The sequence below is a fragment of the Gobius niger genome, assembly GCF_951799975.1.
Source record: "Gobius niger genome assembly, chromosome: 4".
NCBI lineage: Eukaryota > Metazoa > Chordata > Actinopteri > Gobiiformes > Gobiidae > Gobius > Gobius niger.
This window is the reverse complement of record NC_136855.1, coordinates 42,590,655-42,608,862: the sequence shown is the minus strand read 5'-3', so window position 1 is coordinate 42,608,862 and position 18,208 is coordinate 42,590,655. Positions and strand designations below refer to the sequence as shown.

Below are 18,208 nucleotides of genomic sequence, written 5' to 3'. Positions count from 1 at the left end.
CGTCGTTACGGCGTCTCTGACATCACGTCTGTTTTCTGAAATCCACTGAGCTGAAGATGCCTTTACTGCACAACCTCTGCTTCACGGTGAGCCACAGGTGGGTCTGAAGAATAAAGTCTCCTCCTTGTCTCTTCTGTTGATCATATCCAAGAGATTTATCTCAAGGGACTTTCAGGTTAAATAAAGGTTAAATAAATAATAATAATAGTTTACTTTTTTTTAAATACAAAAAGGTCAGCGCTGCAGTGGGATCCAGTGTGTTATAAAGATCTGTAAAGCCGGGGCTCTACATGTACCGTGCGTGTCTTATTCTGATATTTTATAAAAAATAATACAAATCATAAAGGTTAATTTTCACAGTGTGTTGCTCTTGACTTTCCTGAGGTTTACAGTGCAGGCGCTCAGGCTGATAGACGTGTTGCAGAGTTTTCACAGACGTGAGTTCATCCATGTTTGGGCCGGGACTCTCCTGAAAAAGAGATTCTGAATCTCAGTGGGACTTTCCTGGTTAAATAAAGGTCAGAAAAATAAATAAATAATGAGCTGGCTCTGTGTTTACAGAGAAAGCTTCTAATGATGAGAAGATAAGATAAACCTTTATTGATCTCACAATGGAGAAATTCACTTGTTACAGTCGGCGTTCAAGAAGGTCACTCAGAGTTGTGCAAAACAGACAGGAAAAGTGCAACCAGTTAAATAGAATAAACACGAGGTTTCCCATCTACAACAAGCAGCAGAAATACAACAAAAGGTGAACAGCAACAATAAAAATAGGATAAAAAAAACAAAAAAAAAAACAGAACAGGTCATAAAAGTAAAATGTCGGGGTGTAAAGTTACAGTCCTAGTGCAGGATGTCAGTAAGTGACGGTGGTACAGGGAATAAAGTGCAGCTGATACAGAGATTATTGCACATGTTACTTCACAGTCTTATTGCACAGTCTGACAGCAGTGGGGATGAAGGGATGAGCGTTTTGTCTTCATTTGGATATAGCCACAGTCCCTCCAGCGTGTCCAGGTCTTCCCCGAGGCCTCCTCCCAACAGGACAGGCCTGGAACACGTCCCAAGGGAGAGCAGGAGGCATCGAGCCTCCTCAGCTGCTCCTCTCCATGTGAAGGAGCAGCAGCTCTTCTCCGAGCTCCTCCCGGGTGACTCCTCACCCCCAGACACTTCAGCTGCCTGTATCCGCCATCTTGTCCTTTCAGTCAGTTCCCAGATCTCATGACCAAAGGTGAGGGTAGGAACGAAGATCGACCGTTAAATCGAGAATGTTTTATCTGTCTGGAGTTGTATCGGTCCCTGCACCAGCTGAGATTATGACATCACTGACAGCCATGTTTCCGTCAGTCCGCCCCAGGGCAGAGATGCCTCGTCACCAGCACTGATCCGTCCTGAACAGTTTCTCCTGCAGAGCACAGCTGTCCCACCAGCCCTCAGCCCAACAAACACGTCACACAGACTCACAACATCTGGAGGGGTCAGAGCGAGGGGACGGCCACAGTCAGCGGCTCCCCCGGCCGGGACAGGAAAGACACCAACGGTCAGAGCGAGGGGACGGCCACAGTCTGCTGCTCCCCCGGCCGGGACAGGGAAAGATACGAAGTGTCAGAGCGAGGGGACGGCCACAGTCAGCGGCTCCCCCGGCCGGGACAGGGAAAGGTACGAAGTGTCAGAGCGAGGGGACGGCCACAGTCTGCTGCTCCCCCGGCCGGGACAGGGAAAGAAACTAAGTGTCAGAGCGAGGGGACGGCCACAGTCAGCTGCTCCCCCAGTCGGGACAGGGAAAGATCCGAAGTGTCAGAGCGAGGGGACGGACACAGTCTGCTGCTCCCCCGGCCGGGACAGGGAAAGATACGAAGTGTCAGAGCGAGGGGACGGCCACAGTCAGCTGCTCCCCCGGCCGGGACAGGGAAAGAAACGAAGTGTCAGAGCGAGGGGACGGCCACAGTCAGCTGCTCCCCCAGCCGGGACAGGGAAAGATACGAACGGTCAGAGCGAGGGGACGGCCACAGTCAGCTGCTCCCCCGGCCGGGACAGGAAAGACACCAACGGTCAGAGCGAGGGGACGGCCACAGTCAGCGGCTCCCCCAGTCAGGACAGGGGAAGATACGAAGTGTCAGAGCGAGGGGACGGCCACAGTCTGCTGCTCCCCCGGCCGGGACAGGGGAAGATCCGAAGTGTCAGAGCGAGGGGACGGCCACAGTCAGCTGCTCCCCCGGCCGGGACAGGGAAAGATACGAAGTGTCAGAGCGAGGGGACGGCCACAGTCTGCTGCTCCCCCGGCCGGGACAGGGAAAGATACGAAGTGTCAGAGCGAGGGGACGGCCACAGTCAGTGGCTCCCCCGGCCGGGACAGGGAAAGATACGAAGTGTCAGAGCGAGGGGACGGCCACAGTCTGCTGCTCCCCCAGCCGGGACAGGGGAAGATACGAACTGTCCCGGGATAAAGGCAGTCATTAGGAAATCAAATAGAAAACAGGTCATCGACACACCCTTTTCTACAAAGCTTGAGACCGGACACTTTGCTGATTGTTGGTGATGCTTTAAACGGCGACTAAACCGAATGTTTGAGAAGATTCTGATGGATTTGGAAGCTCGATAAGAATCTGTCGAGACCAAAAGTGGGAAAAATGTTCAGTGGGTTCAACATTTATCTCATAGAAACATCTGATTAACATAACAACTTATATATTTATTTAATATGATGAAACGAGAGCCTTCCTTCTGCGCCGCGGGTCTGAACTCTCTCAGCTCCGACTGAGCCACTTCCCAGCTGGGACCTGCTCCTGCACAATCACAATCAAGAGTCTGGTCCGGTCAGTCTGGGCCAGCGCTGACGGAGCCAGAACCGTCAGTGTTAGTCAGAGTTAGAAGTGAGACGACTTCGTGCACTCGAGGAGAGACGTCCAATAAGACAAGCTGCTAAAAGTGCCTCGGTTGGGTGTTCATAGATTCTCATGACAGGAAGGTAAAAGGTAACCTGGCTAACGCCAGACTGCTGTGAGCGCTCGAGTCATCTGGAACTGCACAGCAGCCTGGGGACCAGGGCCCAAATTTTCGCATGGATTTGGGAACCAATCACAGAGCGAGGGGGGACGGAAGACGATGACGAGCTATTCGATATACGGAAGCTTGTAGCTTATTTACGGATTAAAAAAATAATACGTTTATTTATGGATCAAACCTGACAGCAGCAGACGCAACGCTATAGATCGATCAAGTTTTAGGCCGTGTTCTAAACAGTTTACAGCGGGTACGTCATACGTCATCTCATACGATGATATGATTGGCTGTGGCCTCGTGCAGACGCGTGATAGACATTCGTAAAACACACCTCTCCTACGAGAACATGAATTGGTGTCCCCAGACTAAATATCACGTGTGATTTTAGTCTGGGGTTAGCCAGGCTAAAAGCCAGGGCAAAAGGTCTGATCACCAGACATTTTCTTCAAAGGTTTCAGTGACGCGCAGGTCGAGGTCAGGTCTTACGGTTTCAGGCGCGCCGGGTTCCTCAAATACACATCGGACTTCGAGTTAGAAAGTTTACATATTTTTTCTTACATTGTAGTAGCTACCCACCGACCCGTCCGTGTGTAATCACTACCCACCCGCAAACCCGAGGGTAAAATTCCAGGATGTAATATTCGCCCATATCTGCAAACGGATACCCGCGGGTACCCGACCCGGTGCAGGACTCTGCAACAGGCTCCTCGAGGCCCAAACACATTCCCAACGCAGATTCAGCCACTGAAATAAGTTTTCTTTTAATCCTGGTGTTTAGATAAAGAAACACTGATGTGTCTTTGTAAAAGTCCCAGAGCTGCTGTAGCTCCGGTTCATAATGAAGCTAAACCTCCATGACTTGTTTACATCTGAGGGGCCGACAGAACTTCAGCCCCGGTGGCTCAGCTACAACGTCACTGTTGGAGAAAGCTCCTGATTGGTCGACACTCACGGATTTCTCCAGAAAGTTCAATATTTCCCAACTCTAGTGTCGGCCTCGCTGGACGCTCTGGAGGCAAAAGCTCAGCACACACGGCGCACAGGAGGCGCACAGGAGGCGCACAGGAGGCGCACAGGAGGCGCACAGGAGGCGCACAGGAGGCGCACAGGAGGCGCACAGGAGGCGCACAGGAGGCGCACAGGAGGCGCACAGGAGGCGCACAGGAGGCGCACAGGAGGCGCGTGACTCGCTGCGGGACGTCTTGATGCTCCTGGAGGCGCGTCCTCCTTATATTTTAAATGTAAACCTGACGCTTGGCTGCGTTTGGTGTGAACGCACCTTTACGATGGCGATGTGAAAACAGGAGGCGACCTCCCTCTCTCCTGGTCCAGCTGAGTTTTTGCCTTTTTCTGCGAACTGCATTGTGGTTTCTGTGGACCCTTTTGTACGTTTTTGTTTTTTTTGTGGAGGATTTGTTTGTTTTGAGAGTCAAAATGGTCCTGAAGAAGCAGCTCTTTAAAGGTAAACAAAAGCTAACTCAGCTCAATCCATTTGAGACACTGAAGAGGCACCGAGAGCCCCCCCTGCAGATAAGGCGAGTCTCCTGGTAGTTTCGGTGAAAACGAACAGGCTTGATTTCAATGGAGTCTCTGCCTGGTCTCTGAGAGTCTACGCGGTCTCAATGTTGTCCTCAACCTGTGAGACGTTTCTGTGACGTCCCTGCGACGTCTCCGAGACCTGGTGGGATGTCCTTTAACTCTGCTTGTTTGTAAAGATCTGGACACACTTTCCACACCTTTGTCTTGAGCTCACTGTCAGTGCAGGTGGTGACTCAGGCCTCAGTCTGAGCACTCGCTGCTTCGTCCCTGGGGGGTTTGAGATGAAGCTCCAGTCTGTTTTAAACCCGCCGAGCTCTGAGCAGCACCGTCTCCTCCGCCGTTTGTTTTCCCTCAGCCGGAGACGAGGCCTGACCTTTGCCCTGCAGCGCCGTCACGAGGAGCTGTAACTACAAAGTCTGCAGGCGATTCAATTAGTGCGATCTGGATGTGTCTGCAGCAGGACCTCGAGGGCAGAGGGAGGTTTGTCTGTGCGTGGCCTGGTGTGAGATACAGCCGTTTATTTATTCAGTGCTTTTCTAAACTTTTCCTAAAGCAGAGACGCGTTACAGAGAAAGCAGCGATGGAGGTGGATCAGCTCGGTCCCACAGGGCAGGGAGTGTAAGGAATAATGAGAAGGACTTTGTGGACCAGTGGAGGTTTTGAATGTGTTCATGGGAGCAGGTGTGTGCGAGAAGGCGACAGAGTTTTGAAGTATTACAGTTTATTCAGAGTTTTTTTGTTTGTCATTGTTCAACTGTACAATGAAAGGTGCCGGGCCATTAGTCCGACGTCTCATTATTACGAAAATGTCCCATTGAGCGGACGTGCCATTAGTCCAACATCTCTTTAGTCAGAATAAAACAGGCCCATTGGTCCGACCCTTAAACAGCGGAGATTTGCTCCTGTCCCTGAAGAGCTATTCCACAGGACATTTACATTTCTCGGTTGTTCTCTCTCTTGCCACATGTACATACGTGTTTTGATAAATGTATAAAGGCCAACACACACCGGAGTGCGCACACTTCAGAGAACCGTGCAAGTCGAGGTCTTTTTAGCTTGGTGTTTTTTGGCCTCTATGATGGATCATGGATTCATCATCCGTATTTCATCAGTGGCGTCACATTTTCAAGAAAACTGTGAACTACAGGTACATTTACTTTTATACAAGTGTAGTAAGAACTCAACAGCTCTTACAGAGGCTCTTACAGAGGCTCTCACAGCAGGGCCGGGTTTAGAGGCGCTTCCCTCGGTCAGTCTGCGGTGTTCGGAGCGTGGCAGAGCTGCGTCTGTGGTAAATCGCTCGAGACTGACTTTTGATGACTTTGGCACAGTGGATTTGTCCCTGCACAGTATTTCAGCGGTGAGAGACTTAATCAGTCGTGTGTGTCAAAGTGCGGAAGGGCATCCCAGCGCTCGCTGTGCAGGGTCTGGATGAGGACAGTGTCGGGGTCACAGATACTTTCTGTCTGTTTATAGTGACTCTTGCAGCTCTACAACGTTATGTTTGGATTTGAACCGTTGTTTCATGTTTCTCGCGTGTGTTTTGGACCCACTAAAGTAGCGCTCTGTCTGTAAATGTATGTGCATTGTTATTGATAATGAGCCACATTCATGAGCCTATATCTTTTTAATGGCTGGTCATTCTTGTGAATGGCCAACATTTTACGACCCAGCCGGCCTAAGTGTCTATTTGTGTTGTCCACAACACAACACGATGGCATTGTGTTGTTTTGTATGAAAACCAGTGCCAGTACAATATAGTTTTTCAATTGCTTTTCACCAAGCCTGCATTTACATACAGTATAAACAAGTCACATGAAATGGGTCAATAATACAAGCCGTTTTCTTCATTCATGTAAAATCTATGTGAAATAAAAAGTCTCTGACTAATATTTATCCATAAATATTCCACAGTTTCTAGAGTTTGGTGGATCTTTAACAAAGAGATACAATATTCCTGGAGCTTAGTGACTTGTAGTCGCTGTAATCACTCATTCTGCTGAGGAGAGAGTAGTGACTGTGCTCGCAAAGACTTGGCTCGCAGAAAAGAGCCGTAAATCCAATCTCTAGTGAGTAAATCTTTAAGTGGCAAAAGCTTGATGTGACACATGTTTCATATATTTTTGGGGGATATTTTTCCTCCATATCCTTTGGAAAGACTGAATCGTATCAGAATTTGAAGCTCAAACAGTTGCTCACAGTAGCATTTTTCCACAGGTGCTGTTGTACTTTTGTTTGAGCAATTTTGGTCAATACATTTTCTTGGGTAGGATTATTTCAAAATAAAGTTACTCACTTATTGAGTAAATATTTCAGCTGCTCTAACCCCCTCTGTTGATTGAGGACATGTGCTTGGTCTTTGAAAGCAGGAGAGAGTGGATAAAAACCGTTGCCCATAGTGCCGTCCTGCCCTCACCGATGGCACGTCCTCAAACCCCAGACCTCTGCTCCGAGGGAACCATGACTTCAGCTCAGAGTCTTCCTTTTAGGGCCATTATCGTCCGGGTATTTGGACGTTTTACTCCTGAAACATGATGAGTTTAACCGCTCCTGCTTCAGCCCGGGACGTCCCGAGGTGCACTCCGAGTGTCACGTAACAATAAACCCGTTATTAAGGTAACCATATCCTGGCCTGAACCCCGGGAGCATCTCCCACGGCCAGAAAGATGGAAAACGCTGAAGTGCGGGATATTAATAGCTCTGAAAACATGAGCTCAGTCGGAGTCTGGCTTTCACAGACACAGACCTCCATGTGCTCCGTGTTGGCGATGGACTGATCCAGCGATATTTCCTCCTCGCCTCAGACGGGCAGTAAAAGACGTGTTCTCAGTCGGTCTAAAGAGATCAGGCTCAAATCTCACTACCCGATTCTTCACATTTATTTTTAGTCATTACGTTTGTCTTTTGGCTAAACCAGATCCGGACCTTGGACCCAAACCTTCGACTCTTTCCTTTTATTTTGCTCAAAACGGCCCAGGAATGAATGAGGATTTACGGCTCACGAAAGTCTCAAAGCCGTTTCCTGATGCCTTTTCTTAGAAGAGGAACTTACTTACCACGACTCTCATGATGGTTGTGTGAGAGAAGCAGATGACACAGCCAAAGCTTAATCACAAAATCGCAGGGGACGATTAACCACGTTTCTTCTAAAGCACTTTGAGGAGATCTTTGGTGAACAGAGAGATCATGGGCCCAGCCAATGATCATTTTTGTAATTCATCAATCTTCCTTTTAGTTGGGACTACATGGGAGCGCTTTATCAGTAGAAGAAACAACCAAAGGATTACTCAAAACTGTGTTAATGTAAAATTGGGTGAAGTCTCTGTTTCTGACCCATCCTTAATGCCGCTGGGGCGACCTGTGGGAGCAGTGGGCAGCTGTGTGGGCCGGTGCCTGGGGACCCATCTCCAGATGTGGAGCCAGGTTAATGAATTATACAGGGCTCTCCAAGAAGTGCCTCAGGAGGAACAAGCTGCTCTCCAGCCCAAAAAAACCCGGGTTACATTTCAACCTTACATTTCAAGCTGCGATGAGAAAGATTTATTGACATTTTTAGCAATCAGACCCCGGCAGTAGACTTCGATATATATGGATCAACCTCTTAACCCTCAGCTGAACCGACCACATTTTCTCCAGTTTGGCTTTACCCAAATCGAAAAGCTTCTTGAAAAAAGCATCAAAATAGAAGAAGAAGAAGAAGAAGAAGAAGAAGAAGAAGAAGAAGAAGAAGAAGGTGTGGCTTTGCACTGATAGGCCGAGGTGGAGATGTGAACCTCACAGACGTGATCATTGGCTGGAGGAAAGTGATGCTGAGATCAGTCTCCCAGGTGGAACTTCTACACACACTTGATGACTCACATGGACTCTCTGATGGTGTCTCTGATGGTGTCTCTGATGGTGTCTCTGACCCGTGAGCACACAGGAGGTCAGCCGGGGGAACCATCTGCTCCATCATGGTTTCAAATGACCGTCTGAAGGAGAAACAGTCATATCTTTGTTTTTAGAGCTGAAAAGGGCTAAAGATGGGCTGGAGAGAAAGTGCAGCTGCAGAGGACGTTAAATATGGCAAACATTATCACAATTTTCTGAACTTAGACATAACTTTTATACAAGCCTTAGCTCAAACTAAAATGTTTTCCTCTAGTGTCGCTTAACACACAAAAATGTTCAGTTGTCTCATCCAAACTCGATAACTGGAGCTGTTTCTGCCACAGACATGGCTATAAATGTGGATTATAAAGTCCCGTGACGAATTCATTGATTAAATATCGATGAATTGGCCAGCCCTAGGCGGGTAATGTCGCCGGAAGAAACTTTTCCGTTGAGAGATGCATTTTCAAGATCAAGATTCAACACTTTTTATTTGTCCCGAAGGGAATTTGTCTTGGACACAGAGGCTGTCACATAAAAAACAAATACAACGACATCATGACAGGGACATACCATCAACACAGGACATTACAAACAAACATTACAGGAGACCAACTGAAATGGGGAGGAATGAGTTCTTTTAGTTTCTCTTCTTGTTTTTAATATGGACTATTAATATTCTAATGGGATGGCGCAGCTCACATTGGGACTGCAGGACGTGGGAAGGATCTGAGATAATTTTCTTGCCTGTTTGATGATAATCTCAGAGCTGGTGCTGGCCCGTCCGGGGCCCTAAGCAAAAATCCACATGGGGGCCCTACAGTCCCATGGCTATTCGACGAAGAGCGAATCCACAGCTCCACTGTGCACTAGTGCAGGGAAGAAGGGGAACATAATTACCTCAATTCAGGCCCTGCCCCTCTGTGTGAGAACCACTAACCACTAAACCACTGTCAGGCTGGGATTTAGGACGACGACTGGTCTATTTCCCCCACTTTTTAAAATGGTAAATGGTCCCATTCTCTCACCTCTGGTCCCTGACCCACAGTTTGGGAACCGCTGATTTAAAACTAACTGAAACCTGCACCTGACGCTTATTTAATGCATCATTTTTCTATAGCGCTTTTCTGGACACTCAAAGACGCTTTACATTGCATTATTCATTCACTCCATACCCGGTGGTGGTAAGCTACTATTGTAGCCACAGCTGCCCTGGGTTAGACTGACGGAAGCGAGGCAACCAGTCTGCGCCATCGGCCCCTCCGACCACCACCACTCACTCACTCACTACATTCGCCAGGCTTCCTGGTGTTACCAAACGGTCTCCCATCCAAGCCCCGCCCAGGCCCTTCAGCTGAGCTTCAGGTCTGACGGGATCGGGCAGAGCAAAGGCGGTATTTCTGTCAGACCACTGAGAATTAGAATGTGAGTCGCTCAATTCATTTTAGTCAGTGCACATTCAGAGAACCAGAATTACTGTAAGTAACTGCGCCGTGTGGATTCAAATCCTCTTTTAGACAAAAAGGCCACAGACAACGGCTTTACTCTCGTCACCACTAGTCACCAAACCGATGTCCTGATTCTCCGCCAGAGACAATCAGAAGAGAGTTTAAATGAGTGTGAGGCCGATGCCCCGAGTCCGAGCAGAGAAAACATGGGAGACATGCAGGCGCTCAGGAGGTGAAGCGAGACCCGGGACACGGAGACATGCAGGCGCTCAGGAGGTAAGCGAGACCCGGGACAGGGAGACATGCAGGCGCTCAGGAGGTGAAGAGAGACCCGGGACAGAGACATGCAGGCGCTCAGGAGGTGAAGCGAGACCCGGGACACGGTCGAGCGGAGAAGCACTCGAGCCTTAGAAGTGACCGGGGGAGGCGGTCGGTCTCTGCTGCTCATCCACTCCGTTCTGGTGTTTTATGTGGCACAGTAGGAGGAGAGTGAGTGAGCGATGTCAGAGCCTGTCCCCGTAACAACAACCCTCGAATAATCAGTGAAACAACGCTGTAGTTTGACTGAGATGTGGGGCCTTCGCAGCTGCGGGGGCCCTACACACCTTGCGTAGTTTACGTATAGGAAAAAACGCCTCTGGATAATCTCCTCAAATACAGTGGGGCAAAAAAGTATTTAGTCAGCCACCAATTGTGCAAGTTCTCCCACTTAAAATACTGACAGAGGTCTGTAATTTTCATCATAGGTTCACTTCAACTGTGAGAGACAGAATGTGAAAAAACAATCCAGGAATTCACATTGTAGGATTTTTAAAGAATTTATTTGTAAATGATGGTGGAAAATAAGTATTTGGTCACTTCTCTGGCTCTCACAGACCTGTAACTTCTTCTTTAAGAAGCTCTTCTGTCCTCCACTCGTTACCTGTATTAATGGCACCTGTTTGAACTGGTGATCTGTATAAAAGACACCTGTCCACAGCCTCAGTCAGACTCCACTATGGCCAATTGGTGGCTGACTAAATACTGTTTTGCCCCACTGTATGTGCTGTAATGATAATGATGTTTTACTCCCATCACTTTTTATGCCGTGCTCACCAGCCTCGTCAATTATGATTTTATTTTGACTCTCAGATTACCAAACTTCGCAGACATGACACCTCTGATTACACTTTCAATAACAGCAGGATAAAAATACACATCATTTCCTGGCTACACTGCAAAAAGTGAATATCAAGCATTGGCTTAAATGACTTGAATTGAGGAAATGTTTCTTGTTTTGAGCGGTTTTCACTCATTTAGACACTTTTCCTGATCGGACCGAGTTTGCTTTGCTTGTTTGAGGACATTTCAGACCAGTTCTAGGGTAAATCTCGCTTGAAATAAGAAAGTAAAATTGCCAATGAGATGAGACCAATTTTCTTACCCCATTGGCAAAGAAAATGACCTGAAATAAGGACGAAATGTATCGAAACGAGTCAGAAACATCTCAGAACAAGTGAAATAATCCAGGACAAATGCCCAACAACTTCTTAACCAGTCAGAACAACTAAAATCTGGATTATTGTGCTCAAACTGAGATGTTTATACTGCTCTAGTTAGTTACTTTTTGCAGTGTACAGACTGAGTTTACATGGACACCCCCCATTCAAGCTCGTCACTGTTAGCTCAGTTATGCACAGAGTCAATTGTGTGAGTTAATGAATGAGTTCTGACGGAACATATTTCACTTTAATGGAAAGTTGCTTTTTGCCTGAGGAATGTTACAATAAACTGAGAACATGTCCTTGTTCATTGTCCAGGTCCTGTGTGTAGAATCTCTCTCTTGTCTCATCTATAAGTCGATGTTCCTTTGGGCACTTTTAACCATGTGATCGGGAGTAACCTCACGTGAGGGAGAGAAACCACAGGGCCATGTATGCAGCCCTGCGGGACGCCGGGAACGTGGCGATAAATAAACCGGCAACAGTCCCTCTCAGCTCAGGCTCAGATCTCTTATCACCGAGCTGCACTAGATCTACGCCTGCCTTTGAGGCCTCATGTTCTCCTCCAGTCGCTGCATAAAGCTGTCACGAAGCTGCGCCGACATTTACGAGACCGCTCTGACCCCACGCACTAACCCGCGGTGATGTCAGGCGCTGGACTCCGGCCGAGCGCGGCGGCGGCGGCGTCATGGAGGAGGAATCTGCAGCGTAAAACCCAACGCTGAAGTGTGCGATGCAGAGACGGCGTTCTGTAGCTCTGGGAACAGGAGCAGGATTTTAGTTTATTGGTAAAATGTTTGTTATTTAAATGTTCAGTGAGAGAGTTGAACTGTGAAGCTACTGTGTCGTGTCCAGGGCTGGGTACCGTTAAATGATCAAGTTTATACTCCATCTTTAGAGACGAAGGGCCCGATCTTGTGCATCAAAACGGAGACGATAGCGTGACATTTTGCGCTCAGTCGGAGCGCACTTTGTGATCTTGCCGCTCCAGACTTAGCGCATTTAAGTGGGTTGAGACAAACACATTTTCCTCCAACCAGATCGACTCCGCGTCCAGGAGAGTGGTTGTGGGAGTGGGGGGTGAACATGTGCTTTTGTTTTGTTTTGCTTTGCGTTCACGCCGAGCGCGGCCGATCCGCGCCACAGCGGACGCTGTAGCTCTTTTTCTCTGGAGACGTGAACATGGTTTAGCTCACGATGGGGTAAATAAAGTTTTTAGTTTGACCTGTGAGAGCCTAAGGCTTAAGAAAGAACGCAAGACAGCACAATGTAAACGAGGAAGTGAATGTCAGCCGTGTTTCCATCAGTGCAGTCGCCTCCTCTTGTGACGCCTCCTCACAGGTGGCGGAGGCGAATGACACATATAGCGCCGCCACTCGGAAAATAATTCGCCAAGAGCCTGCGCCGCCCCGTGCGCCGCCACAAGATCTGGCCCGAAGTGTTGATGAGACAGCATTAAAGGGTTCGGGTTAATGATCTAAATGTAAAAGAAAGAATAAATTACCATCATTGCTTTGTTTTCTGGTTATAGACGGCAAATATTTTAGTATAGGTCTGGGTATCGTCAACCAAGCATCATTAAAGGTGCAGCTTTATATGTGAAAAAATATAGTTCTGGTACATATTTGACTTTTCATTGTTAGTTAGCTTAAAGGGATGTTTCAGGATTTTTGACATAGGGCCTCATTTCCTAGTTATAGAATGGAATAGAAAAAACTTTATTGTCTACCATGCACAATGATGGCAGAAATGTGCCTTTGGCTTGTTCATACATTCTAATACATTTGCCCGGCAATGTACATGATAAAATCAGTTCATTATAAAATCAGTTCATTATAAAATCAGTTCATTATAAAATCAGTTCACTGCAGACACAGTAGCAGCAGGTTCACTTCATTAAGGAAAGGAAAAAGGAACAGACTTAATCCAGAGTGTTGCTGATTTCTGGAGATATATTTTTTGTAATTCATGCAGTTCTTATGTTTGAAGAGTTTTGTGGCGCTAGGCTAGTTCAAGGCTAGCGCATCTCTATGGTATCAGCTAGCCTGCATTAAAAACAGTGTGACCCGCTCCACAGAGCACCTGAGGCAAATCACTGATAACACCAGACTAACCATATACATGTCTGTGTCCATAGAGTAATTTTAACCATTTTGCATTTAAAATACCTTATATTTGAGCAGCATCAGCTTCGTGGTTGTATAAGCTGCGCGGCGGCGGAGTGATCTGCTAGAAAATAGTCCCTCAAAATCATTCATGTGATGCAGGTCAGTTATATTCCACACATGACTCTATGGACAGTTAGTCTGGTGTTATCAGTGATTTGCCTCAGGTGCTCTGTGGAGCGGGTCACACTGTTTTTAATGCAGGCTAGCTGATACCATAGACATGCACTAGCCTTGCACTAGCCTAGCCTAGCCTAGCAGGCTAGCAACACTCTGGATCACTGGGCCCTATTTCAAAAATCCTGAAATATCCCTTTAAGCGCCTTCTCTTTCCATCCCGGTGGCTCCTGTGATGGTTTTTGGAATGTATGTAACCATGGATACGGTTCAATCAGCAGTGAAAGTGTAATTGAACCTCCTGCAGGCCATCGGAAAGTAAAGTCAATCACCACCCGAGCATCTGCTGGGTCACTGAAAGGTCAAATACTTCATAATGTCAACTTTTTTTTTTTCTTTTTACATATAAAGTTGCATCGTGCAGCTTTAACCCTTTAAGTGAGTATTTTTGGTAATTTCCGCAAACTTTCCATACGGCCTCCCTGCTGCACATCAGTATAAGCTATAGAAGCATGTGGTCCTCACTCAGCCAATCAGAAGAGACCACCCTACATCACAGATCCCGCCTCTGTGGCATTCGACCAATCAGCAGAGACCTGTCACGCTCTCAACTTCCTGTTTCCTCTGAAGTCTGAAAAAGACCCAAGTCTGGCTAAACTCATGGTACTTTTCTGTACACATCTGTAAAACTAACCCTGGTGAGTCGATCAAACTCACTTTATTGGTGAATAATTGTGCTGAACTTTGTGCTTAGACCTACAGTTGATTAGTTTTGTCCATATTTGGACATTTGCCCCAAAACAGTGAAGCACAACTCGAGCTGCTCTGCTCTGAGCAATCTGAGGTTTCTGAAGATGCTTTTGTGTAGCATTGGGCAGTGATGTAGGTGAGACCATACTCTGCTCTGGACAACACACCAAAGCACAGTATTATGCTGAGTAAAGTCATCTTTCTGCAGGATAAACAGTTAGAGAGGACATCCTAAAGACACTGAGCATCCTTTGCGTTCAGAGTTTTGTTTTCTTCTGTCTGGTCGTAGGTTTTTAATGCCAATAAGCCTCACGAACTGTTTTAGGAAAGGCTTTGTTCCACTGGCCTTTCCTTGATGAACAAGTACACTGCAAAAAGTATTTAACTAGATCAGTATAAACATCTCAATTTGAGCATAATAATCCACATTTTAGTTGTTCTGACTGGTTAGGAAGTTGTTGGGCATTTGTCCCAGATTATTTCACTGGTTCTGAGATGTTTCTGACTCGTTTCGATACATTTCGTCCTCATTTCAGGTCATTTTCTTTGCCAATGCGGTAAGAAAATCGGTCTTATCTCATTGGCAATTTTACTTTCTTATTTCAAGCGAGATTTACCCTAGAACTGGTCTGAAATGTCCTCAAACAAGCAAAGCAAACTCGGTCCGATCAGGAAAAGTGTCTAAATGAGTGAAAACCGCTCAAAACAAGAAACATTTCCTCAATTCAACTCATTTAAGACAATGCTTGATATTCACTTTTTGCAGTGTAGTGGTTCAAATAAAGTAACCTGACCGACAGAAGCCAATGAGGAAATATTCAAAAGGCTTTCAGATAAGATAACGATCCTGAAATCTGCCACAGTGTGATATCTGTGTGTAGAAAGATAAATATGTGATATCTGTGTGTAGAAAGATAAATAAAACAGTGATGGTACAGTTTTCAGGGATGAAGTAGCTGATGAATCCGCTCGTGTGGATCACAAACATGTGATTGTGATGGAGAAAGCTCATGCGTGGCTCGGTTCTGTCGTTGCAGGTTGTTAGTGGGAGCTCCGTATGAGATGAACGGACCTTACCAGACTGGAGACGTCTACAAGTGCTCCCTGAACAAGAGGGTCAACGGGAACGGCTGCGCCAAACTCAACCTCGGTAAGATCAAGGCAAAGATGATATTTCAAAACAATTAAAGAAAAATGACTCATGTTTATGCTTTACTATATTGACTACTTTACTGCATAACTATTTGCACTATTTGCATGTGTGGTTCAACATGTTTGGAAAAAAGAAAGCTGAGACTGAGAACGATATCGCAATATTTTACTAAACCTTTTGGACACAGCAGAGGTGGGAGACTTAAGACTTACCCGACCAGTCCTCCAAAAAGACTTGACTGAGACTTGTGACTTGAGATTTAACTTGGACTCGGCCCCCTTGGCCAGTGACTCTCTATGACTTGCTGTAACATTTATTGATATTGATTTGAGCTAGCGCTTGCTACAACTGCTGTTTTTTCACTTCTACTGAACAATCTGCAGTGAGAAAATATCCATATGGACCTGATTTACACCTGAGTTGGATTCGCCCCCTTCTATGTCTGTCCGTCTGTAAATTGCTGGGTTGCAGGTTCTAGAATGTGATGATGTCACAGGACCCAGTCGGGGGGAGGAGCCAGTTTTTCCTATTAACTGCATACAAAAAGAAAATGTATGAACTACAAAAATGATCATTAATATCAGTCACTAGGTCAATGATCTCTCTGTACAAGACCAAAAAGTTCCTCATAAACAAAATCATTTACCTCTATATTATATTATGGGCCTTTAGAATGCAGTGATGTCGCCTGAAACCCAGCTATCAGCCTCATGCTTTTTCAGAGCACAGCCTGGAGCATTCAAAGTATATATTTCTAATGTTCCTGCTCTCTAAAGTCTAATATTGATTAGACTTTAAAGCACCTGCATGTTTTGAACACATTTGAATAATCCAACAGTGAAAATGAATCTTAATGCTGACGTTCCCGACTTGACGTGACTTTCCGGCTAAAGCAAGAGTTGTGGAGACGGTGGCGCAGAGAGTAGAGCGGGTCGTCTTGTGACCAGGGGGTCTGTGGTTTGAAGTCCGCAGGTGCACACTGTCATTGTGTCCTTAGGCAAGACACTTCACCCACCTCACCTCCAGTGTTTTGTACACGGGTGTATGAATGAGAGAGTGAATGGGTGACTGGGTCCTTTATGTAAAGCGCTTTGAGTGCCTGAAGCAGTTAAAAGGCACTAGATATATGTGACCATATAAGACTCCACTTGACCCTGTGACCAATTGACTTGGACTTGTTTTGAACTTGTATTTAGTGACTTGCTCCCACCTCTGCAAAACTGTATAGAATCCATTAACTTAAAACAGGAATCATGAGAAATTGCCTTGTATTAAAACAAAACTTGAAAACAAAGATATTAGGACTAAAACCAGGAGTTGTTTTGTTGCTGGCCCTGGTGGTCACAGATGTGTGCCAGCCGTGTGTGGGCGCCCTCATACCAGCCATTCCTCAGTTTGGGGGCTCCTCTGTGGTTTCTGTACCTTTGCACATGTGTTGTACTGTAAGTGCGTCAGCTCCAGCGCCCGACAGGCCACACGTGTCGCAGCCGGTACATCCATCTGTGCGGCTGCAGAGCCTTTAGCAGATGCTGGACGCTCGGTCTCAGCAGGATCGGACCATGTGTTTATGTATCATGTCAGAAATACTGTTTTTCCATCAAGGAAGGATATCTCTGACCAACGTCTCGGAGCGGAAAGACAAGATGAGGCTGGGGATGACTCTGGTGTCCAACCCCAAAGACAACAGCTTTGTGGTGAGCAGGACTTCAGCGCCTCATCACGGGAGTCCAGCACACGTGATCTGAAGTGTACACATGTGTTTCAGGCGTGTGGGCCCCTGTGGTCCTATGAGTGCGGCAGCTCCTACTACAGCACGGGAATATGCTCCAGAGTCAACGCCAGCTTCAAGTTCTCCAGAACCATCGCCCCGGCCTTTCAGAGTACGTCACACTCGCTTTCCTTTTTCAAATGTTTATTTTGAACCATTAAGACAAACTTAGCAGCACCGAGTGTGGGGTGAATGTAGAACTGTCCCATGTAAAGCTCTTTGTGACCTTTCCCTTCCTTTACATGAACATAATTTATCCATTTTGACACAACGTGAGAAAGTCTTTCCACCTAATATCTGGCCATTTTCCAAGACTCGGTGGATCAGACAGAGTTTCCTCCATAGACATGATTACCAATTGCTGGGTTGCAGGTTCTAGTATGTGATGATGTCATTGGACCCAGCAGGGGGAGGAGCCAGTTTTTCCTATTAACGTCATTACACTTTCACAAGTCATAGCTTAAAAGAAAATGTATGGATTAAAAAAATCCTCAAAGACAACATAATGTTTCCTCTATATAACAGTATAGTACAGAACGCTGTGATATCACCTGCAACCCAGCGATAGATCGTCATTCCTCACTCCTCCCCGTTTACCTCAATGACCACGTTCGAGGGGGAAATCATGGCGGATTTACAGACTCCTCCTCCCCAGCCCTGACGAAGCCTGTTCCTAAAAAGGGCATAAGGGCGGGATCATCTCTGTAGACTCGGTGCAGTTCGGCTCCAATGCGAACAGTCCGGCCCTCATTAGTGCGAGAATGTTCTCACGAAAACCAGCCTGGTTTCTTTAATTGTGACTAACCCAGCGTTTTCACAGGAGGAATATGTAGCTGTAGAAAGAAACCAGGCTTTAAAGTTATTTGTCTAAAGTGCAATGCATTCCAATGGGAGATTAGCGGCTACATGGAGGT

At 46.6% G+C, this 18,208-nt stretch overlaps 1 protein-coding gene across 1 annotated transcript in view; it reads left to right on the top strand.

The window, feature by feature from the left end:
• itga11a (integrin, alpha 11a) overlaps positions 1–18,208 on the top strand; it is a 163,710-nt gene that overhangs the window by 37,893 nt on the left and 107,609 nt on the right. The window contains exons 3-5 of the mRNA XM_079554675.1: positions 15,411–15,523; positions 17,129–17,220; positions 17,292–17,406. Of these exons, the coding sequence (XP_079410801.1) occupies positions 15,411–15,523; positions 17,129–17,220; positions 17,292–17,406 (320 nt within the window). The remainder of the gene's footprint in view (positions 1–15,410; positions 15,524–17,128; positions 17,221–17,291; positions 17,407–18,208) is intronic.